This window comes from Orbilia oligospora (assembly GCF_000225545.1).
Source record: "Orbilia oligospora ATCC 24927 unplaced genomic scaffold scaffold00080, whole genome shotgun sequence".
In the NCBI taxonomy this organism is placed as follows: Eukaryota; Fungi; Ascomycota; class Orbiliomycetes; order Orbiliales; family Orbiliaceae; genus Orbilia; species Orbilia oligospora.
In genome coordinates this window covers 687,490-712,274 of record NW_011645637.1, presented here as the reverse complement: position 1 = coordinate 712,274, position 24,785 = coordinate 687,490, and the positions used below count along the sequence as shown (strand labels likewise).

Sequence of the window (24,785 nt, the reverse complement as noted above, 5' to 3'; positions counted from 1 at the left end):
CAGATGTTAAGAGGTATGTACGTAAGGCTATGGCTTTGCTCTTGTACGACAAGACCTTGGGTCGAGAAGCATAACGACATGCATACCTAGTTGTTCCCCCGCCTTGACTTCAATTGCTCCGTCGCGAAAAAACGCGTATGACGGTTTTACGTCACGGATAGTTGCGAAGTACTTCCTAGTCGGATGTATAAATTCCCTTCCAATGCATGTCGAAAGGATCCAAGAATTCTCACTCAATCAAGCAGCCCCACCTTTAAAAGCAAAGACTACAGTAATATAAACCCAATTGACATCAAATTTTCATCTTTTCAAAAATATTTCGTATCCTTGTCCAGAAAACCGTGTCCAGAAAACCGTCTTGAGATTCATACGAAATGTCCAACCCTACTCCCCTCCAGGCAACCTGCCTCTGCCGCACCAACACCATTCAGATCCCCACAACCCTCCCCCTAACCGCCCATGTCTGCCACTGTACCACATGTCGTACTTCTCACGGTACTCTCTTCGCCATGCACACCGATCTCGAGGTCCTCCCATTTTCCGAATCCTCCCCACCTTCAACCTTCCGAGTCTACCAATCCTCCCAGGACTCCGGCAAGGCATACTTTTGCGGCACCTGTGGAACGTACATGTTCGCTTCCTACTTTTACATGCGAGAAGGTGCACGCCATGAAGGTTTCTGTGTAAGCACCGGGTGCGTCTCACTCTCGGATTCCTATAAATCCGAAAACCCAACTACCAAACTCGAGGATGTGCTCTCTGTCGATTTCCATTGTATTATCAAGGATACCATTGACGGTGGTGCGTCGCCATGGGCTGGTGATTGGAGTAAGGAAACGCAAGTTCAATTTCATGGAAACTGGGAAGAACCGCCAATGCCTTCCCAAGAAGACGCAGAGGAGCTTGGTAGGAAATACGTATACCCTGCTGGACGTAAAGAGTTGGATGGGTGGTGTAGGTGTAAGAATGTGAAAGTTAGGATTACAAGAGAAGACACAACAAAGAAGTATAAGACAGGTGTTTGCGCGTGCGATAGCTGTAGGCTTGCTACAGGAACGGATGTAGCGACTTATACTTGGGTACCAAGGGACAACGCGTTCTTTGTTACAAAGTCGGAGAACGGGGAAGAGCAGATACAGGAGTGGCCGACGATATGGGATGATGCTACAAAAGCGAAGTTTGGAAATATGATTGTTTTTGAGTCGACACCAGGGAAAGTTGTGTGGGGCGCCTGCGGCACTTGTGGTGCTAGGATCTTTTATCAGAGATACGGCAAGACTTTTAATAACGGGAAAGATCTTGTAGAGCCTCTGACTGCCCTCTTTGGAGCGGATGATACGCAAGGTATCATGCATCTGGACTTCTTGGATTGGGCGGTTTCCGAGGATGGGATTTATTGGGCTGAGGAAGCAGAAAAGGCGGGTAGGGCTGGGATAATGACTAGGAATGTGAATTTAATGTATCAAAAGTGGGTTAAGGGATTACAGAGTCGTGCTTGAGGATTCGGCGGGAAGTTTAGCGTGCTCTGACAAAAACATGGCGCTTTGAATTTGCTCCACTAGCTAGGTATCAAACTACTATTAATACGAAATCTGGTTTTACATTTTAAGTTATATGTTGAGTTAGATTCCATAAAGATATTTCAAAACTCCAATCTCCGAGTCGCAAGCAGTTCAATAAAAAGATACAAGGCAAACATAATAGGCAATTAAATACAATCATCAAACTCGATCTCTTGTGTAGTATCCCGGTACTACTCAGCATAATATATAAATTCAAGCCTCAGGCCGCCGTCTGCATCTCAAATTCACTCGGCAAAATAGAACCGGTTGTATTCCCTGTCCGATTTACCCTCTCCTTCAAACTCTTCCTCAACTTCTTCAACGGTGTAATCTCGAAAACTTTATCCATATTCTCCAAAGACCCAATGCCCTGTGTCTCTGGCATGTACATAATATAAACCACTAAGTTATTTAGAATATATCAATTAGTCAACTTAACTCCTCTATAAAGATGTGTCTCAATATAGATCAGGAAGCGTATACTCACACAAAGCAAAGGCTGTACACCCCCCAAAGAAAAAGTACGGCCCACAAGCGCTCCTCGCTAGAAAGACGGGCGTAGTAAGCGCAATAACGTAATTAGCCACCCAATTCGCGCTATGGCTTAGGCTATTCACTGTTGCTCTCGTTTCCATCGGTTGTATCTCCACCGCATAAATTCTGAGGATCATGCTCCATCCAATTGTAAATGTTATTACGAAGAGATAGATTGCTGCAACGATGGTCCATTTTGCACCTGAAGTGTTGGCACTGGGACTAGCGTAGAGGCCACCGATCAGAAACATGGAGAGAACGATGCCAAAGCCGGTGTAGAGTAATGTGGGACGGCGGCCCCAGCGGTCGGAGTATGTAAGTGAAATAGCTGTACAGATCAACATGAGGATAGCAGTAACCCCTGACGCCAAAAAGCTAGAGGATTGGGAAGATAACCCGGCCTGAGAAAAGAGAACTGGAGCGTAGTAAAGAACTCCATCGATACCCGTGGTTTGCTGGCATATCATCATGAAGATGGCGAGGGATGCGCGCCAGCGATTTTGTTTCTTTGCTAGAAGCTTAAGTGACTTTCCAGCGCTGAGGATGGACTTGATACCCCGAGGCGCCTCTTGAGTTATAACATTTTCTCGAATGGCTAGAAGTTCCTGTTTCTCCTTTTCTGCCGCAGTACCCATGCCCATTCTCTCAAGGGTAACCATAGCTTCATCGCGCCTATTAACGTGAAGCAGCCATCTCGGAGAATGCGGCAGAAAGATCGAACCTAGTGAGAGTATTGTGGCAATCCCGGTCTGCCAAAAAAACGGAATCCTCCAAGCCATGGTACTCTGAATCTTCGAAGTCGCGTAACACAAGAAATAACCAAAACAGAGACCACCAGTTATCCCCATAAAAAGAATGGAACTAACCCGACCTCTAACATGACCGGGTGCTATCTCGATAATATATACCTGTGTAGACGTTAGGAAGAACCCTTCGCCAATACCGGCTATCGATCGTCCAAGAAGAAGAACTCCGAGCTTGGCGGATCTGGTACCCTCACCAAGACCAGCAATAGCCTGTAGCAGCGAGCCTATTGCAAATATTCCAGCGCCTAGGCATGTAGTGTATGTTCTAGATATCTTGTCCGCTAAATGCCCAGCAAACACAGAAGATATAGCCGCTGTTAGGAGTATCATGGATATTATAACTCCATGCATTGTGGGGGATGTATGTCCAAAGTCCTTTTGGAACTGGTCCATGACTGTTATAGGGCCAATTGAACCAGTATCAAAACTACGCAAAGAATTTAGAGCTAGAATTAACATCATTTCAACAAGGGGAGATAATTTCTGGAAGGGGAATTACCCAAAGAGCAATCCTGCTTGAGATACAAACAGGGCGTACCAGATATACATCGGCGGCGCCTTAAGCCGGAACCCCATTTTGATCAATTGTAGTTAAAAAGCACAATATTATCCTATATGAAGCCTCGAGGGGGAATATGAATAGCAATGAACCAATATGCAATTGGCCGACTATTGAGCCCTTTCGACAGATGTAATATGCTGTGTTGTCCTGTGGTAAATCCTGAGCAAGATTCCGCTGATTCTTCACGACAGCTCTTATATATACAGGTTTGAAAACTACACAATCACGTACAAAATTCGGTAGAAATCCGAATTGTCAAAGCGGTCAAAGAACGAAGCTACCATAATAGGACCATACTATGACGGCCGTTTTTTTTCTTCTCCTTATCGAATAAATTATGTGTGGAACTCGTGTCGGGGAGACCCAAAAAAAGATCCATGGTCGAGAACCTTCATAGGCGAGTATGTGGAGAAAAGAAAGAAAGAAAAAAAACCTAAAAAGATAGTGATAAGGTTGTGTGATTCCCTGCATGAAGGCGGGAAGGGGGGCGTTTATGTTTCTGATAACAAAAAGTCTAAATTCTATTCGTTATTGGTAGGCGGAGTTTCTCCGCAATTAGTTGAGAATCTAGGATATGTTAGTCCAAGAAGAAACTACATGTCTATATGAGCTTACTAATTGTCGTATTGCATTCCAGTAGGCCTGCCATATTGAATCAGCAAGCGGTGGCGGACGCAAATAACGACTATCTGGTACCGATCTTAGAATCAATTCTATGAATTCATGAATCATAAACTCATGCGGCATGCCCATCACATGCACATAGACTGCCTTGCAGGAGGATCTACGGCCGGCCGGGATATAGCATTCCGAAGCTAGATACTTATAGTTAGTCCCACCTTACGTTACTTAACAGTCTTATCGATAATAATCGAATCTTCAACATACGTATACATATACCAACACACCGGACCAAGATTAGGTGTGTGGTATCGTGAGATTTTTAGTCCTCCCGAGATTCCTCCGAGGAGTCCAATTACATGGCGGCAAGAAAGTATGTGCTAACTCCTTCGAGGAAGTTTAGTGAATAAGCATGGAATGTGTCGTGTAACCTCAATGTCGAAAAACAAAGTGAGCTCCGAGCAAAATGTGTGAACTAATGAACGGGTAAGCGGGTCGTCGCACACAAACCGAGAGTTCGGTTCGGCAGCTTGGAAATCCGACGATATGGCTGTTGATTACTAAATGTAAAGCGTAAATAACCGTTACATAATCAATATCTCGCGACAGTACCGACCAAAATACTAAAAATACCAGGCATCCCCAGGTTAGAAAACTACGACGTTCTGCTTGTATGTCGTGCGATCGATTCGGATACATATACAAGCTAATCTTAGATTCGGTAGCTATAGCCATCATACGTGCATGTTAGCTAATTAGTTCGGCTTGAAGAACGGCACATTATAATATTCTCGGACCACCTCGTCGAGCTCGACCTCCAACAATGCAACAGCGAGGCGTAGCTGCGCACAATACGTCATATACCTAGGTATGTAGGCACAGATGTTTGTGACAGACGTCCGGGGTCAAGTACGTAGGATTAATCCGGATTGTGCGGGCTCACAAGCCCTCAAGCTGGCCTCGACTGTTGGAATTTTGTCAGACACAACACATATTCCAACATTCTTTTCCTTCCAATTGCGAGAACGGCTTCCAATAACTAAACTGCGCCGCATCTCCGGCATATAATACCATGTAGACACTCTAAACTGTAGTCATCTAACCATTCTCAATAAATTTTTGCTTGGTTTATTACATGGCCCCCCTTGTTTGATAGTCTACAGCTGTTCTTCTAAAAACTGGTTGCACTTTCGAAGAACCCTACTATAACCGGCTAGGAGTCTTGGGTCTGAAACGGCCGGTAAGATATATCGTAGACCAACAGCTGTGGCGAAGATGTCTTCATACAAGGCCCAAGAAAAGGCTCAGCAACGTATTGAATATATATGTCCTGAACTACGGTTGCACCGGACATGGCCCTCATAGGATCTTTTCCCGTTGCTTAAGAACAAGTAGTTTTATCTGAATACGATACCAAAATACATAATTACCGACCTCAGTATAGAAAAAATTCTCGACGCCGGGGAAATGGCTCCTCCTAAAGAAGTTCCTCAAGAAGCTCCTCAAAACATCCCCCACTCTACTGGATTAGTCCAAAGAATTAAGGACATAGTATACAGAATCGGCGTCTACTTCAAACTTGACAACCTCGCCATCGTCCAGCTTCCCCTCAGACCCTCAGCTGTTTACATGCCCATCCTCCAGCCATTCGAAGACATCACCTTCCATGGTCCCACGATCGGCCCGCCTAACACCATTGAAGTCACAGATATTGATATCTGGTTGCTACCGGCCCAAACCTGTAGCATGGATATCCACTGGGTCTTTAAGGGGTTTTCACAGCGCGATGGCTCAGTAAACTGGAGAGACACCATTACCATGAAATTCTTCACCAATTCCGGACCTAACAAAGAAATTGTTGAAATACCATTATCCTCATCCCCCAAAACGGAATGTAACGGCGATAAGTCCAATAGATGCTCCGCAACTCCGATAAATAGTCGAACTATGATCGCGTCACCCCAACATTTTTATCGTCGTTCGAACGACGAATATACATTCAATCGGGATTATATACAGTTCTATTACGGAAGGGATGGGGAAGATGAGTTTATAGCCTTCCATACAGACACGAATGGTCGTGCGGAGGATAATTATTTAATTCCCTCGAGGTTTCCCAGTTGTACTGTTCCTCGACAGGATCCATCGGATGTGTATACTAGGCAGTGGGTGAGCGACAGACAAATGGTCCCGGCAATCCCCGGTTGGTCATACTATGAAATGCACGACAAGCATCGACAATTTAAAATCCTTGGGGATGATAAACCTTATTATGATGGTGATGTAAGTTTCCACTAGAGCTCTTTCATGTTATTTTATGTTATTCTATTTTATTTCCCTTGCCACGTAATTGAGACTAATAATATGGTAACTCTTACAGGCGTTGATGTTTACTTGCTTCTTCCCCTGTCCTAGGATTGGTTAGAACCCATCCGAGGCCACTCTCATGGCGGAGAGGTTGATAAGGGGTGCACCCCCAGGGCCGCAGATGCTATTATGATCTGAATCTAAAACTTTCCTCCTGTCCTTCTATCAATACGCTTCAGGTTTGTTTTAAGATACTTATATGCATCATAATTAGATAGAAATAAAACAGCAAAAGACGATATCGCACAATGAACCCCAGACTAGTGAAAGAAAGAAAGAAAAACACCTAGCAATGTCACCACCTTAACCTTTAGCCAAGCCACCCCGCAAACTCCATCCGACTATTCCAATTGCTTTTTTGTTTTGTTTAACCCTTCGTGAAAATTCTATAGAAGAAATGGTTCGTTGAGACAACATCCCAACCCATGCAAGGGCGCGAGGCCATCATATCCGCAGCGGCGCTAGCCGTTGGTGTCTTGGAAATACCAATTCCGGCCAGGGCACGCCTCGCGCCAGGGACTTTGCACCAAAACTGTTCCTGCATTTAAGGATTTGAAAGGGATCATGCATGCACGCACAATATGGGCCGACGCTAGCTTCGTAAGCAAAGGATGATACGCGACCTGAGTGTTGGAGGGTGGATAAACTCATAACCTCGACGATAATAATGAGAAGCGCGGCGCATTAACGTGGTGATAGAGAAGAGTATATGCACATGTGAATTAAAGGCTTCGATAAAGAGATGCAAGCTGCGTGACCAATCAGGCCTAAAAATATACCCATTATCCTCCAATAAAATCCATAAGATATGCGCACGTATCATCGGTGAAAATGAAAAAAAGGCGTTCTTTTTAATGACATAACAAGCAAAAACAATAAATGGCTCCGAGTGTGAACGTAAAATCGGGGAAGAGAAAGGGACAAAAGGGCAAAATAAAATTGTACTCCAACTATAACATGAAAAAGGTTTCAATGATAGACAAGAAATAAAACATGAGAACTACACAAAGGCTGCATATTCTCTTACAGAGTTACCATAAGTGCTCCAAGTACTAGCATTCCCACTAGATTTCCCCATACAAAGACCTGTCTTGTTGCATCACTACCCGCGTTCTGGCCGGATTTCGAGCTCTGGCTCCATTCAGTGGTGCCAGGGCCATAAGTTCCGTCAGTGTTGGATCCACCATTTCCACCGCTAGTACCACCGCTTCCATCATCTTTGTTCAAGTCCCCGGAGTCGAATCCGGCACCGTCCAAACCAGGCACAGTTCCGACACTCGATTCAGTAGGTTCGATGGTATTAACAACAGTGGTGGCCTTACCTGCAGCATCGGTAGTAACTTGGGTTGTAGTCTTCGTCTCAGGCTTTGGTAGGTCCTTATCCTGATCTTCACCAGTAGAGAGGAAAGACTTCAACCACGTTCTATCGTTGCTGAGGGTAACCGAGGTATTGACTTTATTTAGATCCGTAAATTTATAAGAAGTTTTACCGTTGCCCTTGGCGTTAGGTGCATTATAACATTCGACTGTGACGTCTTTGACCATGGCGTAATAGTATCCGTTCTTTTTGATCTCATCGGTATCCCATTGGATTAGACCACCGGCCCAGTCGATTGTGCCTTGGCCGTTAGTAGCAAGACCACCAGGCCAGAGGGAAAGTTGGACACGGGATGGAGTCTGAGGGAATTCAAAGTGGCCGGTGGTAGCATTATAGGTGTCGCCGCGTTTAGCGACACGGCCGACCTGGCCATCGACAGACCAAGTGATGGAATCCGGGGTCCAGTCGATGGTATATGTGTGCCAGTCGGAGTAGGTGTTTGTGTTACCGTCAAGGGTGATGTTGCCGGAGTGAGTATCTACAAAGTCTATTAATATTTGAACGAGGCAAGAGGAAATTGAGAGAAATCAACATACAATCCGGAATACCGTTCCAATAGTAGTTGGTCTGCGATGTTTGAAGGTCCACGCCAACCCACTCGTAGTCGATTTCGTCCTTGACATCGCTCATCATGATGAAAGCGCTAACCACACCAGCACCTATCGAAGTTCTCATGGTTGCTGAGATCTTACCATACCAAACATACCTTGTCGAGGCAAGGACGGTACCGACGGTTTCCGGCGCCATAGTAAGGTAGACGACTCCATTAGCGTACAGTGGTTGACCGTCAGAAACCCAGTCGGCCGTCGAAGGGTCACCGAGGTATTTTGTGTTGGAGAGGATTGGAGAGGATTTAGAGTCGGTGAATTTGTATGTTTTAGACTGGCATTGGGGAGCGGGCATGCATGATTCAAGTTTATTAGACCAGAAGGGGTCGCAGCCACCAAGACAGTATGCGCCGACACCACATTGGCCGTACTCTAAGTTGTAGATACTGATATTAGTCGGATACACCAATATATAATATAAATAATGAAGGGACGATCTCCAAAGAGAAATAACATACGGGAGCAACAAGGCTTGTTCGATGGACATTTTCCAAGACCGTCACCACATTCTTTCTTGATTTGAGCGGCTGCAGTGGAGGCGAGCAGCAAAGTCGCACCAAGAGTCGAGAAGCGAACCATTTTTTTGGATCTTGTCGGTGCTTCCGTATTATAGGAGTATAACTATTATTTAAATTCGCAAAATGATATTATAGCGGGAAAAACTGTCGGAATAAATGTCGGTGTACGTTCGTTTTCGTGTATTGTAGTTGAGGTCGTCTGTGGATTTGCCCCTTTCGAGTTTGATTGACCAGACTGATGGACGTAATATAACCTCAACGATCAACCTGCTAACGAGTGTCAAGAAGAATGGCTGGGAGAAAACGAGAGATTAGAAGATAGTTTAAACGGAAAAGAACGAGCAACTGCAAGAAACGAATGACAAGCAGCTGGCTCTATTTTGTTCTTTGTCTGAAGGATAGAAGGGGAGGAAGGAAAGATGTTGATGGGAAGAAAAGAGGGAAAGAGATTAAAGGAAAGAAGGTGGTGTGGTGTGCAGCGGGACTCGACTGCCGGATTTGACTGAACCAAACCAAACGACCACAACAAGGGTCTCCGACAAAAACGCTAGCTCATTTGGGGACCCCGGTTAATGCTATTTCAGGGGACGAAGCTTGTCGAGGAGCAGGAGGGTTACATCAGAATCAAACCTTTCTTCCTTATTATCGATATATACTTTCCATAGTGTATGTACATCACGGAGGCCAAATGCCATATTGTTGTAGACTGGCTCACCGGGTCACTTTAGGCCAATTGAAAAGATCAAAGGCGACCTTAGTATTCCCACTATTGCGTCAACTAGCAGCAGTATGCTCTGCCATTGTGGTCGTACCAATACACATTACGAAGCACCTGAGGAATATTATATTTGGAATCGCCTGGCCAGGAGGCGAAGAACTTTGCAGGTGCAATTTCGCTTCTGACCAAAAATGCACTTGCTGTGATGTTGCCAACGCACAAAATGCAACATCCCAATTACCCGGTTCTTGTCGGACTGCCTTGGCCCCAGATTCTCCACATTTGAAGTTCCATGGACCGAAATAGCTTTGAATTCGCTACCACTGATAGTAAGGCCTAAACCTTGCATAAGACGCTGTTAAAATAAAGCTCTATAGTTGACTGTGTAGATCACTTGATAAGGTAGTTTATATATGAGGTCTGAGATATCGATACCTACTTTAGTATATAAAATATCATACATATATGCATAGAGCACGACGTTTGAGTATTGAGCGCGGGGGCCATGCGACCGCGATAATGAATACACAGAGTAATACCCTGAGATAAAATAAAATCAAGCCAAATCAGATAGAAAGCGCCTCTAATTCCTGCAGAACCTCCCCAACATTCCCAGTCGGACTCCGCGTCAAAGTCAACCTCGTCTGCAGTGCCATAACCTCATTCATCCATTTCGACCCTTCGACCCTTTGACTTTCGAACAATCTGCGGAGTTTCTCCCTTGTAACAGCACTAAGCGGCCAATATAGCCCGCCTACATGGATTTGCAAGACTCTTGCAAACGCTTTTATTACGAAACATTGTTCACTAAGAGTAAAGATCCAGTTCATATTTTTTCGAGGCGTGTTAGAGTTAGAGCTGAGAATTGCTTTACCGGTTTATTAGTCTTCGTATTCGTCATAGTCTTAGTTGTCGTAGTCGTAGTTGTAGTTGTCGACGACGCCGCTACTGTTACCTCAGTGATACTTTCAGAAATTGCAGTTGCATCTTCGGTTATAATGAAGTTCGTCGCATCTTTGGGTGGGGAGTGTGTATTCTCTGGAGGAAACGGGCCCAAATCTGAAATAGAAGTGTTCGAGGCTGCTTTGGTTTTAATCTCCTCCATGAATAATTGAGACGCGACGACAGGACCTATCAACAGAGGCTCCGGTAGCACCTTGAGACTAAATTTTTCTTCAAATCTTTCTATCATCTGATTCAATATAGATTGCGCCTCAAGGTATAATCCATTCGACATTCTGAGAAAAGTGTGCAATTCATCATTTCCTTCTCTGCCGTCAGATGAATCTGAAGCTAAGGGCGCCATGTGGATTTCTATCATCAACTGACAATATACCATGCTAGTGGCGCGTTGGGAACTGAGATCAGCGAAAGCTCATGTTTTCTTCTTTTTTGAATTCGTCTTTTCTATCCTATCTTATTTCAACTGCTCGGAGAAGGGTAGGGAAGGGTGTGCATGACCGGAAAAATCTTTAGCTTACTGTGAAGTTGCGATGGAAGGCGCGCTGCTTTCTCCTTTTCTTAACCCGTTCGGTAAACCATCTTTCTATTCGGCAGTCTCTTGATATAAATGCGTCTTCTCTTGCACCGTCAGGGGTGTTACCCCTTTGCCTTCCGTAGTGTGTAGGTCGCATAATTTATAGCTTATGGAGCTGATGCTACAAAAGGCTCGAATGCCTTTTCCGGTTCTATCTGGTTCTGAAGGTTGCGTATACGGATAGGGCCGCCAAACCAATGGCAATTTTGCATTAGGGCTCCCCGGGCTAGCATCAGCGCCTCCGCTTCGGCCCTAGGGTAGGGGAATAGTCGGAATACCCACCAATGGTCGATTTTTGTAGAAAAGTGAATCTATGCTGAAGGGTATTAAGAGAGCGTATAGCTAGTAAGTACTGTCGCCAATTTTGCGAATGGGGTTCTGGTCTGTATTTGTGTACTGGTGGGCGTTAGAACTCACCAAGATAACCTAAAGGTGGCCCAAACAGTAGCTGATATTGCCCGCTCCATCTTCTCATCATTATGACTGTCTCCACAAGTATCCAAAATTGCGGATTCTTCCCTCCCCTCGGAGGCAGATTTTGCCTTCGATAACTCCAACTCAGCGAGTAATTTCTTTAACCGGTCTACAGCTGTCTGAAATAATATCGACCCTAAATTATCCATCCCATTAACACTAACAACCTCGGAAAGTACAAGCCCAGCTTGAACGTTCGTTAATGTCAGATTATCATATTAATGGTGCCAGATATTCATCGCCTCCTGTAGGAACCGATATCCCAAGGTATTCGGGTTGTGTGGGTCTGAGCGGATTGGTACCCTATTTGAAAAGTCCTTTTTTTTAAAAAAAAACTGGACTTGTCAACCCGGATTTAAGGCATCATCACCATTTGCAAGAGTGACAGGTTCAGTGGGACTTACACAAGCCATCGCTAGAACAGAGTTTGCAAGAAGTGGGGGACAAAAGTTGTGATTTTCTTTCTCCATGCCTTCCAGAAAGACATCCATATCAAAGAAATGTAATGCATTTGCATCCCAAGTTGGATATGACGAAAGAAGATGGGAAACCAGTTCGTTATCATCAGTTACTGTTGTCCAAGGCGCTGCCGGCAGATACAGGTTAAATAACGGTGTATCGTCGATTATTCCAAGATCCATCTGCTGCAAAACCGTCTACCCCGCTGCTTCAACATAAGTATTCGCTAGCAGCGTTAGCTCCATCGTCTCATGTAGCGGCGGCGAAAGGTCTCGTATAGGTAAAAGGGCACTCCCATCGTTGCGGATGAATGCAAGCATATCTTCAATAGAACTTTGGCCTTGTATCAAATTTATTGTTTTCCGTAGCGAAATGCTAGATGTCGTTCGCATGTGGTCAATTATTTCTCGATACTTCCTATTTTCGGCGCTTTCCAGCTCGATTTGGTGGCGAAGGTATGCTACCGACCGATGGGAATGCTTCTCTTCGGTTGAAGTATCCGGGGCATATTGGCACTCTTTGTTCAGACTTTGGCATCTGGCGCATTTTGGAATTTCTGCGGTGCACTTTTTTTTTTAAAAAAAAAGAGTAAAAGGTTAATAATTATCATCGAAAGTTTTAATGTCAAGTTTTTAAAAAGGTAATATCTGTATATAGGTATATACCTAGGTAGGTAGGCTATGCACACAAAGTGCCCGCGTACGAGGACGGCTTTTGCGGGGAACGGAATTGCAGCCAATGCAATATCGGAGTTTGTCAGGTAAATACTGGTTAGTACCTAAGTAGGTACGTACCTTCGTCTTTCCCCGCCTACAAGTATCACAAGCCTTCACAACAGCATGGCGCTTTGCTCTTGGCTTCGGCGTCGATTTCTCCACCGCCGATCTCGACAGGAGTGGCTGACGCTGCATGGCAATTCGATTCGAAATGACGGACTGATGTGAGCCGTGTGTTGTAGATATAGGTTACGGGTCTTAGTTTGTATTTTATAAGGTTATGGATACTTCTTCCAAGCTTGAGCCAGGCGAATAGGTTACTGATCAGCAGAAGACCAAGACGGGGACCAGTTGAGACAATTGGGGATTGGATTTCGACTCTAGCCTTACGAATGGAAATACAATATCCGGTATTAAATCAAGGGTCCTTTGCTTGCCGCAGGGAGTATTGCTCTGTAGGGCTTCGAATTTTGGCTCTGTTCCACGAAACGGTAAACATAACGGTTTGCTCTCGTACGCCGGGAATCGTGTCCGTCCAATCATTTTTTTTTTTTTAATTAACAAAAGATGTCAGGTGCGGGGAGAGGAGATTTAAAGAGTAATACGAAGTAGGATATCAGAATTTATGTCTCAAGGTTAACGCCCGAGCCATGTCAACAGTCAAAACGGATTCTGTGCTATATATTTGCATAGTGACGTCCCCATGGATTCAGAACTTATGTTTATAAATGGCAGCATGTATTTTGATACTGTTCGTCCGATAATCGATGCATATATATTCCCTTTAGATTGAATTTAATTGATTTATAGTATCCGTGGATATACAGCTTCCAATAAACACTGCAAGTGCTTAATCCATTATAGGCTCATAAGTCGACCGATCTCTGTATAACGGGGTGCTTGTACTGAGTATCATGATGGCAAGGGTTACATACCAGGCTTGTCTAGCTACAATCTAGCATTTCGACGAATAGAATATGTATATATTGGGATCAATTTAAAATAGTATACAATCCTAGCGAGCAATATGCTAAGTTAATAGGTAAGTAGCATTTTAGACGAACTTTATTCTATCAGCCTGTCCACGATAGACTCATAGCCACCACCGATGACCTCTACCGTTCCATCCTCCAGAACAACTTCCTGGCCCTTCTTTGCCCCCATTCTGCATATTTGCACACGATCTATCTCCACGCCTACCGCCCATACGTGGTCCTTGTACCTCTCCAGTACCTCCGAGCCATCAAACTCTACTCTTTCAATCTTATTTGACCTTGAACCCCTATCTCTGTTTCTGGTATTTCTGGAATCCAATGCCGGATTTATCCGTTTACAGTAGACTGTATTTATAACTGTCGCATGCAACTTCAACGGCCTATTTTCAGACGTTAAAATACCCTTTTCGATGAGATGTGAGCGAAGGGCTTCGCTAAACTGTAGTAGCCGGGTTTGAGACGACGACGAGGCATCTGTTGGTGGGAGAAAAATCACACGGCAACCAGCGATTGTGGACTTGGAGTTTAAGAATGGTTGCAGGCCCTTGAGGTCTACATAGAGCTTCTTATCTCCACCCGATACAGCAGGGGGTAAAAATTGTGAAAGATCTAGGCTTTTTAGTGTCGATATCGCATTTTCGACTTCTTCTTTGGTAGATAACGTCATAACACCGAGTGTTAGGTGTAGAGTATCAAATGGCCGGAAAGCATCCGGCGGGATTCTGAATTTCTCATCGGACTCAGACAGCCCACTTTCTGGGTTTGCCTCATCTATTGTGAACTGTTTTAGAGCTGTTTTTAAGGATAAATGAGCCGGTGGGAGTGTTTGGTAGTAGTTTCCGTGGAGAGGAAGACAGAGGAAATGGGTCGGCGACTTGGAGGGACCGCGATCTTTGAAAGTTGGGAATGATGATGACTGTCCCTGATCCCGCGCCCTGCTGTTGCTGGAGCTGCTTGAAGCCATCTGACCGATGGGTAAAAAGGCACAGGGGCGCAAAGGTAGGCTGATGGTTTTAGCTTGAACTGAACCAATCGTTCGGAATGGCCGTGGTAAGGTGCCAGTGCGGATGGAAATGGGGGTCCTGAACATCGACCGACTCTGAAGTCCGTTACGTAGCTAGTTCTCAGAGGTAGCTGGGGAATATTAATGACGTTATACATCGGCGGGAGTATGCAGGTAGTGACGACTTCTTTCGGCCGAAAAAAAACTGCCACCAAAAAATACCACAAATCAGCTTCACAGAATTCGCTTTTGGCCTTGAAATATAAATATCGATATGCATATATGTATTGAACAACAGGATTGCAATTGTAAGTTATTGTTATGTACATAATCTTGTATTCATGAATATATACCTAAACAACTATACTCTAGATACTATCTAACAAGCGGATTTTGGACAGTTTGTCTCACAAAACCTCTGGGATATGCTGGGCACGCAATAGAGTGGTTGGGAACCCGCCGAATTCGGATTCCCTACGATAACCAAACACCTCTTTCATACAATTTCTAAGGCACAGCAGATCATGTTCTCCATGCCTCCCCACCGGCCGGCCTTCCCAGTTATACATCACTCCCTGAAGATACTCCGCAGGCACGGTTCCAGCTTCGACATCTACAAATGTCGCAATGAACTTGACTATCTCGGTGTCATCTGCGCAGTTTTCGCAAATCCAATCTCTGCATCTAATACACCGTCGGTGTTGAATACAGTAGTAACATCTTGCATATAGCTCCGGATATGTTCCGTCCGGCCTTTTCAGTGGCCGCCAAGCAGCTTCTACTGAACTGGTTGTTATAGGCGGGGGCGCTAGTAGCGGTAACCATCCCGATGGCGTCTTGCCGTATATCCCTGGACCCTCTGGGGAGGATCCGCAACTCATACATCCGAATCCTAGAGGGAGGGTGGCGAGTTGTGATACGATTGGGTCTTCTGTGAAGTTTGGATCATGGTTCGGTCCACGACATAACATGAAATCAAACTTCATCACCCCCTCTGCAGCTTTTATAATATTGTCCGCATCTATCCCAAGAATATCCTCAAGAGAATCAATAATTTGGCGAGGAGCACAACCTAAAGGAAGATACCAAGGGTCCTCTGGTAAATATGCAACCGGCCCTGGAAACAGTCGCAAAGCCTCAGCTCTCCAATTTGGATTTTTGAGGTAGGTTATAGGAGTAGTACACCCGAGAATATAAAGTGCTTTAAGCCGTGGAGGTTTTGGCCGTGTAACCGCCAATCTTATAAGTTGAAGTATCTTTTTCGTTTCAACTTGTGGATAGTTAAATCTAAAACAGCCACGAACACTTAATATGCGAACATTAAATCCTCCGGAAGTATCCAACGTTATTTCCTCTAGTATATCCGTTGTCACAGCCATCCCGTCGAGGATAAGCGTGCTCACATTCTGGAGGATCTTTTGTTGTGTGAGGCTGTAAAATATTCCACGAAGTGGTCCAGAAAAGAATTCCTCTTCGGTAAGGGCTTCATCCATGCGCTCGGCGCGCCAAGATATGCCACCGGTATCAAGAGGTGTTCGGTCTACATTTGCAATCGGTAAGTCCGTGAAATCGAGGTATCGGAAAGTATCGGGAGAGGATTTTAAAAGCGAACGGAGTGAATGGGAGGTTGATAAAAGTGCAAGTAACGACTGGATAGGAACACGAGGTATAATAAGGTTAAAAATTAAGCTATTCGATAGTACCGAAATGAGACAAGGGGTGGCTTGCGAAGTCATTGAATCGTAGTAATGGAAGTATCAGTAAATTGCTAACTTGTCTTGTTATTGAAAGCTATCCGTGATCCGTCCGTCCGGACCATTCACTTTATAGCTGCAGAATGTTGTATTCTGAAGTATCAACGCATACCTAACTGGTTCAGGAATGAGGTCTGCGTCCGTTGAGTGCCGTGAAGACGTCAGAGTGGCTTTCTCTCTACGACGTTTTGATTTTTCGACAGTGTCAGGGCGCTCACTGGTTGTGCTTCCACGAATAAGTGGCTTATAGATTTCCGAGCTCCCAAATACGTATACAGCGCTAAACTGTGTATATATATGTATATATACGTAACTTACTTACCTAGGTAAGTACTTATATATATTTAAATATGTTGGTCAGTTCGCTCCTTGACCTGCTGGTGATGATGTATATATATTAGCAACACCTCAGGTTAGTTAGCCCCATTAATGTATACTTAATATACTTACCAAGTCCAAAAGTCCATCAAAACGGGGCCGCTGTTGGTTTGTGCTTCATATATTCTTTTTATCTAAAATTTTAGATAGCCACCCTGGCTCAAGTGTTTTCCCCTCTTCCTCTCCTTCCTCTCCTTCATTCTCTTTGATCGGATCCCCTTTCCGATAAGTCCTCAACCACTGCTCCTTTTCCTCGCGCTTCTGCTGTTCCATTCTTTCTTTTCTAAGCGCTATAATTATAGCGCCATCGGTTGCAATTTTCCAGTTCTCCGAAAGGTTCTTTGAGGTTGTTAATATTCCCCTCTGTGATCTCGAAAGCTTGAGATAAGGAATGATTGGAACCAAATGGTCAATATCAGACCCTGTGCTCGAAACTGTGGCCGTTGACGAATTCGAGGATGAGGTAGAGATTGAAGATATGCTCGACGGCATTTTTGATACGAATGCTGTGGGAGATACAGTTATTATAGTCGACGAGTGGACTCTTATTTAAATTTATTCGAGCTCGAGTGGTAATCCAATTCGATTAACCGGATAAGTATATAGGGGTGTATACAGAAATATGCGAGGCCGGTGTTAACTTCAGATAATTATTATAAAGAGACAAGGTAGAAATTTGAATTAACTAAGGAAATTTAAAATGACAGTACTTCAAGAGGATTGCTCTTTCGTAACCCAACTTTTCCAAAGTTTTAAATTTTTATAAAACACTATATGATAGACATGAATTTATTAATGATCGGCGATAGTCTTGAAAACAGTGAGAATGATCGTCCGATACTTGAAGACAATAGATCTAAGTCCCTATTTAAGTATCCCCACGTGGGAAATAGAAATTTGCTTCTGAAGTAAGTCTATTTTAGACACGCAGTAAATCTTGGTCCCTAATACCGTCCTATTCTGGATTATATTGGTCGATCAATAATATTAATTATAATTGGTATTATAGACTGCCGGTCGAGAAGCGTGTTTAGTTTCTCTTTGTCGACGTTTGTGTTCCATCTATTTTCTAGAATTCTAGGTTTTGCGTTCACCAATGCTTAAGCTTTGTATTCCAGTCTTCGGTGAGTACTTTATATAATAGATACTTAGTATGTATATAGGTATCCCGGTCCGAAGATTGAGGTTCAATATACTACAGATGTGAATAATTCTAACATAATATAGATCGAGCTTTTGCCAACATCTCGCGCATTCGAGTAACATACCCGAGACTAGCCTCATATCTAGGACTAGTGATTGGTAACAAAGGATATATTTATCAATAAGAAACGTATATACATACATTCGGAGATCATGGAAATCTCGACCATTGAGGCTGTTCCATAACGAGTGCTGAAGCTCGAGCTCTTATTCGGCTACAGCATCCATCTAAAGAAGGTCGATAATATAATAACATAGACTCTGCACTTCCTAGCTCGCTTCCACAATAAAAAAATGAGGCTTGGTTGTGGCTGGACAGTATCAACGGCGGGGGCAGTTAACTAACAGCTGTTTCATTCGTTATATATATACCCCGCATTTTCCTCACGCCTACAGAGTCTTAATTTGCCTAGGAGCACAGCGCTTCCCTGGTACATATACAGGGGTGTCACTGTGGCGTCTATTGCAGGGGAACGCCGGATCGGCGGGTCTCAGGGTATCTGTATGTCATGCCGACATGTTCTTTCACATAGGTCAAGGGTATCAGATGAACTTGAAAGACAACAAAAAAAACTTTTCCATGCCCCACCCAAAGCACATATAACGTACAAGCTGCGCCCCACCAAAGTAAAAGAAGAATCAAGAAGGGAATATCATAAAAGTCTATATGTACAATACAAGGCGCAAGGTCTAATACTTCGAAAAATCTAAGAGTACAACCTCTTCTCGAAGCTATGCAGACCGTGTACGTTTCCTTCCATCTGAGCGCTGGCGGTTCGGATTTCGAATCTAACAGTTCCGGCTTTAACACCTTCCTTCAATTCAGCAACGGATTTGACGCCGATGTCTTGAAGTGAGTGCTGAAGACCGGCTTGGAGGTACGGTACAAACTTTGTAACAGACCTATTAAATGAATTATTAGCATTGACTTCACTCCTTCACTGAAACTAAAATAATAACTTACCCTCTATCGGCGACACTGCCACTGACACCTTGCGCAACAAAAATCTTGTCCGCTTCACTGAAATACCTGCCGGTAGCCGCATTATCACCGGTCTTCTGGCTTTCCATGGCGTCGATACTTCCCATCCCTCTGTAAGCCTTAACCAGCTGTCCCTTCTCGCTCAAAAAGTACTTGCCAGGGCTTTCCGTTGTACCGGCCAACAGACCACCCATCATAACAGCGCTGGCACCCAGAGCCAATCCCTTGACAATGTGGCCGACGTTCTGGACACCACCATCAGCGATACAAGGTACCCCGAATCTAGCGGCAAACTCGCAGACGCTGTAAACAGCTTGAGCCTGTGGTCTTCCGACCGCCATGACTTCCTGTGTGATACATGCGCTACCAGATCCCATACCGATACGCAAACCATCTGCTCCAGCAGCGATCAACGCGGCGGCTTGCTCCCGAGTTACGACGTTTCCGCCGATAACATCGATCTGTGGGAATGTCTTCTTGATCCACTTGATCATCTCGATTTGGTATAGCGAGTTACCTTGCGACGAATCGATGACGATGATATCCAAACCGGCGTCAACCAACTTTTGCAATCTAACCCGATCATCGGGTCTTGTTCCAACGGCAGCACCGCAAAGAAGCTGCTTCGAAGCGGTGACTTTGGAAGCCAGGGGGAAGTTATGGTTTTTCATGAGATCGGAACGGGAAAGAAGGGCTGTCAGGTTGTCGTTGTTATCAACAATGGGCAGTTTTCCCTTTTTGCATTTTTGAAGGATAACATTGGCCTCGCTGAGGGTGACACCCTGGTTCGCAGTTACGAGTTCGGAGCGCGGAGTCATGACTTCTTGAAGAGGGGTGTTTGGGTCCCGAACGAATTGGATATCACGCATGGTGACCATACCGACGAGCTTCGAGGAGAGGGTACCGTTTTCTGATCAAATTGCAGCCATGTTAGCGAGCTGGTCACATTCCTCATGATTGAAGAGCATTTGATATCCATGTTCGAGGTAACGCTTATCAGGAGGTCTCCAAGCTTTTTTCCACAGGGACGTGAGTCCATTGCGGTTGAACGAAAGTTATTTAAAAAGCAAATTGGTCATCATTTGGGCGTTCTAGGGCTAGAAGGGATTTCCCTATCCGCCAGACTTTGCCAAGGTTGTTTGGAATATCGAAATTGAATGACTGAAAACCTACCAGTGATTGGGATACCAGCGAACCCTTGCTTCTCCTTCACTTCTCGAACATCCTTGACGCAATGCGAAGGGCTGAGAACAACAGGATCTAGGATAAACCCGTTCTCGTACCTCTTGACCTTCCTAACCATCTCGGCCTGTTCCTCGGCGGGGCAGTTGTGGTGGATGATACCCACACCACCGAGCAGCGCCATATGGATCGCCATGTCTGTCTCTGTAACGGTGTCCATAGGCGAGGAGACTAGTGGAATTTTGAGGGAGATGTTACGAGTGATTTTGGAATCAAGAGCAACCTCGCTAGCTGGAAATCCAATGTAGCCGGGGAGGACAAGAAAGTCATTATAGCTGTTTGTGACTTCTTGTTAGTAAATCTCCTGGACTTCGCTATTTTCCACCTGATACGGGGACGTACGTTAAACCACCGCGTTTCTTAGAGTCAAGTAGCTCAGTGACAGAAATACCATCACGACCTTCGTATTCCTTGAGGATATCAAGAGCCTTGTTGGCATCGAGAACCTCATTGTCGCCGTTGGAAGCCATCATACCAACAAAAATAACAAAAATTGAGGATTAAAAATAATAACAAGAACGAAGAAATTAAAGTAAGATGGGTGTTCCTTGTCTGTGGCCGACGGTATGGAAGGTATCAGGTGAATGAGAACAGTTGTGGAAATCGATGGGGATATCGAAGACAGAGAGGAAAGAAAGGGAAAGAGGTTTGTGCGAGGAAAAAATTTTCAAGTGGAATTTATAGGTTGGGTTCCTCGACACCGGCTGTTCGAAAGCTTGTCCTCACACTTTCTACTGAAAACTTTTTTTTTTTTTTTTTGGCGAGCTCGCCCAATTTGCCTGAACAGGCAAGGCGATTCTAGTGCAGGGATCTAAAGCTTATCGATATCGATAACTACGAGGTCAGCTGTGGGGAAGCTTAAGTATTACAATGTGCCAAAACTCCTCGATCGCAGCGGCAACTTCAACAGCAGATCGTAAAAGGACATAAACCGCTCTTATTGCAGGTATCAAGAGGCCATGACTCGACTAGACGACCGCTTGGACGCATTGGCTCAGTGGGCAACACATATATTGAGTGGGACACGTGGTGTGGGCGCTCATCTACACGGAAAACAACCGCATCTATAAACATTGAGACCTGGGGCTTGAGTCTGGTCTCGAGGCTAAACTAGAGCGTAGTTTGGTGAAGTGCATCTGCATGTGCGTATATATATATAAACAGAGCGTAAGGGTGTCGGATTGCAGAGGACTTTTTGTGGTCGCGTGTGGGCATATCATAGTCATGGGTTCCGTAGTAGAACAGAAAATAACTTCCGACGGTGCCAGTCCAAGAGAGGTGCTGTCATTGCTGCTAGACCGAAGCCTAACTTTCGGATCAAATAATATTGAATCGCTTGTACATCCAACCTGGACTATTTCTGGTCGTTCTTTTTGGAAGCGGCAGCAGCAGCTTCAGCAGCGATTGCTACACTACCCGATGGTACCGCTTGCTTATCCTCCGGCTTTTTATCGACTGTCGTTGTGGTGGCAGCTTGAGGTAGGGATGAAGCTGAAGGAGTCTCCAGTCCCAAATTCTGCTTTAGTTCCCCATATTCATTCCATTCCTCAACCTCCGTAAAATCCTGTACGAACAAACAAGGGAAGTCTCCGCCAACAGACATGTGTTGACGGAGGTTCGGTTTATGGTTAGCCTTCGTGTCGCATGGGGATGCTTTATCGAGCTTCGCCGCAGAAATAGAGGGGGGCAGAAGGTGAGAAAGATGGAACAGCTCTCAAGGGCATAATGAGCCAGTCCGGAGAGAAAGGAGTGAATACGAACACCAATAACCTGACCGTCTTTCACCAACGCTGGGAGTTTCTGCTTCGGACCCTTCCTCCGAGTCCATATACTCCTCGCCTTGTCATCTGTGCTTATATCTATCACGGAGAAAGGGATCTTGTTTGCTTTCAATATCCTCTCAAGAACGCGGAGTCCGGTATCGATTGTAGATGACCCTGCCGAGAGGGAGAGATAGATGTAGAGGACCTTTGGATCTTGAGCTTCGGAAGGCATCGTGATATGTATTCGAGCTATCGTAGAACTAAGGGCAAAATATGCGGGGTAGGTATGATATCAAAGCTAGTCGTGCGAGAGGCCGTCGCTATTGAGATATAGAAGGAAGTACCTACCTAAGTACTTTAAGTAGCTACTGATGTCCCAATTGCCAAATCCTGTCCGCGAGAATGCAGCTGAGGGATTATATTATGGCCCGTACCGTGTCCACCACGAAAACGTCCCGTCTTAACTTCTGGTTTTAAGAAAAGGTGGCGTGAGAAGGGAAGCTCGAGCCGTCAGTGCACCTGCATGGAAGTTGGGAGAAACTGGAACGAGAGAATTATCCGGTTTTTTGGAGCGCCAATGTCTTTTTTTTTTTTTCTTCTCTTGTTGAGTGCCTGCCACCACAACACATGCCTGGTGTTGGAATTAGTATCTAGATCTCCTGGTTACGAATCCATTGTCATGAGCTATAGCTAGCGCTAGTCTCACAGCTGTACAGGCTCAGTGGTAAGCTGCAGCTGGTTCAGTGTCGGAATTGCCATTCAGAGGGGCTGCCCAAAAGTGGTAGAAGTACTGGTGTATCCAGCCTCGCCAGGGTATATATTAGTACTCAATACTAGGCAGATCTGACCGAAGCTAAATATACAGAACGTAACGTTCGCGTATACGTATACGCGCACGTACGACAAACTTATAAATATACGTACAGGGAAACGAGCCTAGTGTCCGCAAATTCAAATACAAGTAATATACGCACCATCTACAGAAACTTAAACTCGGCTCGAATATCTAGTACATATAACCCTTTGAAAATTTGAAAATTATGTGCACAGCCTCTGCCCCCAAGAGTGTCTGGATTCGAGTCTAGTGCGCGGTTCGGTTGGCGATATGTTGATATCGATATATCATGATGATCTGTTGTTACTCGGCAAACAAATGTGGCCCTAGCGAGAATGACTCCACAAATTCTTTATTTTTTTCTAATTTGCTACAGCCCTTTCAGTATCCATTTCAAGACTGTTCTTGAATTCAAGGTCATCTTGAGCTTGGGGGTCTTGCTTGATATCTTTACCGACCCCCTCAATCCTAGATCGCTTCCAGGCTAATTCAGACCCAGAATTATAGCTCCCTTCAGATCGCCAGAAAGGTGTCCTTAGCCACTCCAAGTTTGTTTCCTTCTCCTGGGGATCAAACTCATCAGGACCCTCCAGGTCGTATGGTTCTTTAATCATTCCTAGGTCTAATTTTTTATCATAAGTAGCCCGATAGTTAGAGCTACCGTCATTCGATGACCCCATCTTGTTCCAGGACATGGAAAATCGATCTACGGGACTCCAGCGCCACCCTGGGTTCTTGGATTTCACAAAAAAGGGTATATTGTCCAATGCATCTTGATGTTCTTGGAATGTACTTTCAGGATCAACTTCGAGTTGGTGCATTGTAACTTCGCAGCGACAGGCTAAGGGATGGTTAGCCGACTCGAGATTCTTCCTTTACGTTTGACCTCCCATGGCTAACTCACCGAACCAGGCTGTGCATTTTGGAGTGAAATCTGCCATTCTACACCGGCCCCTTTTTCCTGGGCCGCCTTTAACAACAGGCAGACTAGGGTTTGCTATTATGTCGCCGTCATCAGAACAACGACAAGCTTCACAATTGAATTTGCCATAACGAAATGAATCTTGTTCGACTCTGTCCTTAGGATTCGGGCGCCGGCGTCCTCCTATCTTGGGATAAGCTTCAGGATCTGGGTTCATGATGTACCTCATCCGCTGGTGTGTGGGACAGACAACCCGCCATGCGTAAAAAGTTTTGCTGTTAATCGTCCTAGCGCTATCGTGATTTTGCGCTGATTTTCTGAAAAGGTCTGAGATATTCTGATCCGAGCTGACTAGGTCCGCTTCCATTAGGCTTGAAGAAGATGTCTCCGTATTTTCTGGCTTGAATGATGAGGGTGCAGCTAAGATCGTTTGATTTCCTTGCCATGCTGTTCGGCTGTCCTGTGGGATTGTGAGATTTCCCTGCAGCTGGGATACTAATGCTCCACTCTTTTCCAGAGGTGGTATTATTGACGTCGACGCCTCGAAAGCCGGCAGGATGAAGCCTAGAAAAAGTCTAGAAAACCGCATCGAGATAATACTGGTGTCGATATATTGTATAGAATTCAAATCAAAGTTGCGTTGAGGGGGGAGGGTATACTATCAGCCGGGTCAAGCGTAAGCATGCTGTATCTTGCAAGCTTGACATACACTCTTTTTAAATAATACTATCACTACTCAGGTGATCCCGTCTTAGGGGTGCGAGCCTGATTAACAGATGTTGATAGCCAACGTCTGCAATGTCCATAACAATATCACCATCTTGTAGGATCACACGTAACTTTCAAAC

The 24,785-nt window shown here is 44.8% G+C and overlaps 12 protein-coding genes across 12 annotated transcripts; 2 read left to right on the top strand and 10 right to left on the bottom strand.

Moving 5' to 3' along the window:
• Positions 1-374: 374 nt before the first annotated feature.
• AOL_s00080g196 (uncharacterized protein) lies at positions 375-1,499 on the top strand (the record flags this gene model as incomplete). The annotated part of the gene is made up of 1 exon (XM_011124571.1): positions 375-1,499. One exon carries the CDS (start codon positions 375-377, stop codon positions 1,497-1,499), a length of 1,125 nt encoding a protein of 374 aa, XP_011122873.1.
• A 283-nt stretch (positions 1,500-1,782) lies between these two features.
• AOL_s00080g195 (uncharacterized protein) lies at positions 1,783-3,478 on the bottom strand (the record flags this gene model as incomplete). The annotated part of the gene is made up of 3 exons (XM_011124570.1): positions 1,783-1,964; positions 2,050-3,329; positions 3,402-3,478. 3 exons carry the CDS (start codon positions 3,476-3,478, stop codon positions 1,783-1,785), a joined length of 1,539 nt encoding a protein of 512 aa, XP_011122872.1.
• A 2,074-nt stretch (positions 3,479-5,552) lies between these two features.
• On the top strand, positions 5,553-6,510 carry AOL_s00080g194 (uncharacterized protein; the record flags this gene model as incomplete). Its single annotated transcript, XM_011124569.1, has 2 exons — positions 5,553-6,368; positions 6,466-6,510. The coding sequence occupies 2 exons, from the start codon at positions 5,553-5,555 to the stop codon at positions 6,508-6,510; spliced, it is 861 nt and encodes a 286-aa protein (XP_011122871.1).
• A 965-nt stretch (positions 6,511-7,475) lies between these two features.
• AOL_s00080g193 (uncharacterized protein) lies at positions 7,476-9,017 on the bottom strand (the record flags this gene model as incomplete). The annotated part of the gene is made up of 3 exons (XM_011124568.1): positions 7,476-8,308; positions 8,367-8,810; positions 8,897-9,017. 3 exons carry the CDS (start codon positions 9,015-9,017, stop codon positions 7,476-7,478), a joined length of 1,398 nt encoding a protein of 465 aa, XP_011122870.1.
• Positions 9,018-10,500: 1,483 nt separating this feature from the next.
• AOL_s00080g192 (uncharacterized protein) lies at positions 10,501-10,911 on the bottom strand (the record flags this gene model as incomplete). Its single annotated transcript, XM_011124567.1, has 1 exon — positions 10,501-10,911. The coding sequence occupies one exon, from the start codon at positions 10,909-10,911 to the stop codon at positions 10,501-10,503; it is 411 nt and encodes a 136-aa protein (XP_011122869.1).
• A 3,014-nt stretch (positions 10,912-13,925) lies between these two features.
• Positions 13,926-14,819, bottom strand: AOL_s00080g191 (uncharacterized protein; the record flags this gene model as incomplete). The annotated part of the gene is made up of 1 exon (XM_011124566.1): positions 13,926-14,819. One exon carries the CDS (start codon positions 14,817-14,819, stop codon positions 13,926-13,928), a length of 894 nt encoding a protein of 297 aa, XP_011122868.1.
• Positions 14,820-15,265: 446 nt separating this feature from the next.
• AOL_s00080g190 (uncharacterized protein) lies at positions 15,266-16,594 on the bottom strand (the record flags this gene model as incomplete). Its single annotated transcript, XM_011124565.1, has 1 exon — positions 15,266-16,594. One exon carries the CDS (start codon positions 16,592-16,594, stop codon positions 15,266-15,268), a length of 1,329 nt encoding a protein of 442 aa, XP_011122867.1.
• Positions 16,595-17,107: 513 nt separating this feature from the next.
• AOL_s00080g189 (uncharacterized protein) lies at positions 17,108-17,482 on the bottom strand (the record flags this gene model as incomplete). Its single annotated transcript, XM_011124564.1, has 1 exon — positions 17,108-17,482. One exon carries the CDS (start codon positions 17,480-17,482, stop codon positions 17,108-17,110), a length of 375 nt encoding a protein of 124 aa, XP_011122866.1.
• A 1,418-nt stretch (positions 17,483-18,900) lies between these two features.
• On the bottom strand, positions 18,901-20,887 carry AOL_s00080g188 (uncharacterized protein; the record flags this gene model as incomplete). Its single annotated transcript, XM_011124563.1, has 4 exons — positions 18,901-19,096; positions 19,158-20,085; positions 20,349-20,692; positions 20,760-20,887. 4 exons carry the CDS (start codon positions 20,885-20,887, stop codon positions 18,901-18,903), a joined length of 1,596 nt encoding a protein of 531 aa, XP_011122865.1.
• An 884-nt stretch (positions 20,888-21,771) lies between these two features.
• Positions 21,772-22,412, bottom strand: AOL_s00080g187 (uncharacterized protein; the record flags this gene model as incomplete). Its single annotated transcript, XM_011124562.1, has 2 exons — positions 21,772-21,981; positions 22,179-22,412. The coding sequence occupies 2 exons, from the start codon at positions 22,410-22,412 to the stop codon at positions 21,772-21,774; spliced, it is 444 nt and encodes a 147-aa protein (XP_011122864.1).
• A 965-nt stretch (positions 22,413-23,377) lies between these two features.
• AOL_s00080g186 (uncharacterized protein) lies at positions 23,378-23,836 on the bottom strand (the record flags this gene model as incomplete). The annotated part of the gene is made up of 1 exon (XM_011124561.1): positions 23,378-23,836. The coding sequence occupies one exon, from the start codon at positions 23,834-23,836 to the stop codon at positions 23,378-23,380; it is 459 nt and encodes a 152-aa protein (XP_011122863.1).
• Positions 23,837-23,890: 54 nt separating this feature from the next.
• On the bottom strand, positions 23,891-24,526 carry AOL_s00080g185 (uncharacterized protein; the record flags this gene model as incomplete). Its single annotated transcript, XM_011124560.1, has 1 exon — positions 23,891-24,526. The coding sequence occupies one exon, from the start codon at positions 24,524-24,526 to the stop codon at positions 23,891-23,893; it is 636 nt and encodes a 211-aa protein (XP_011122862.1).
• Between the last annotated feature and the right edge of the window lie 259 nt (positions 24,527-24,785).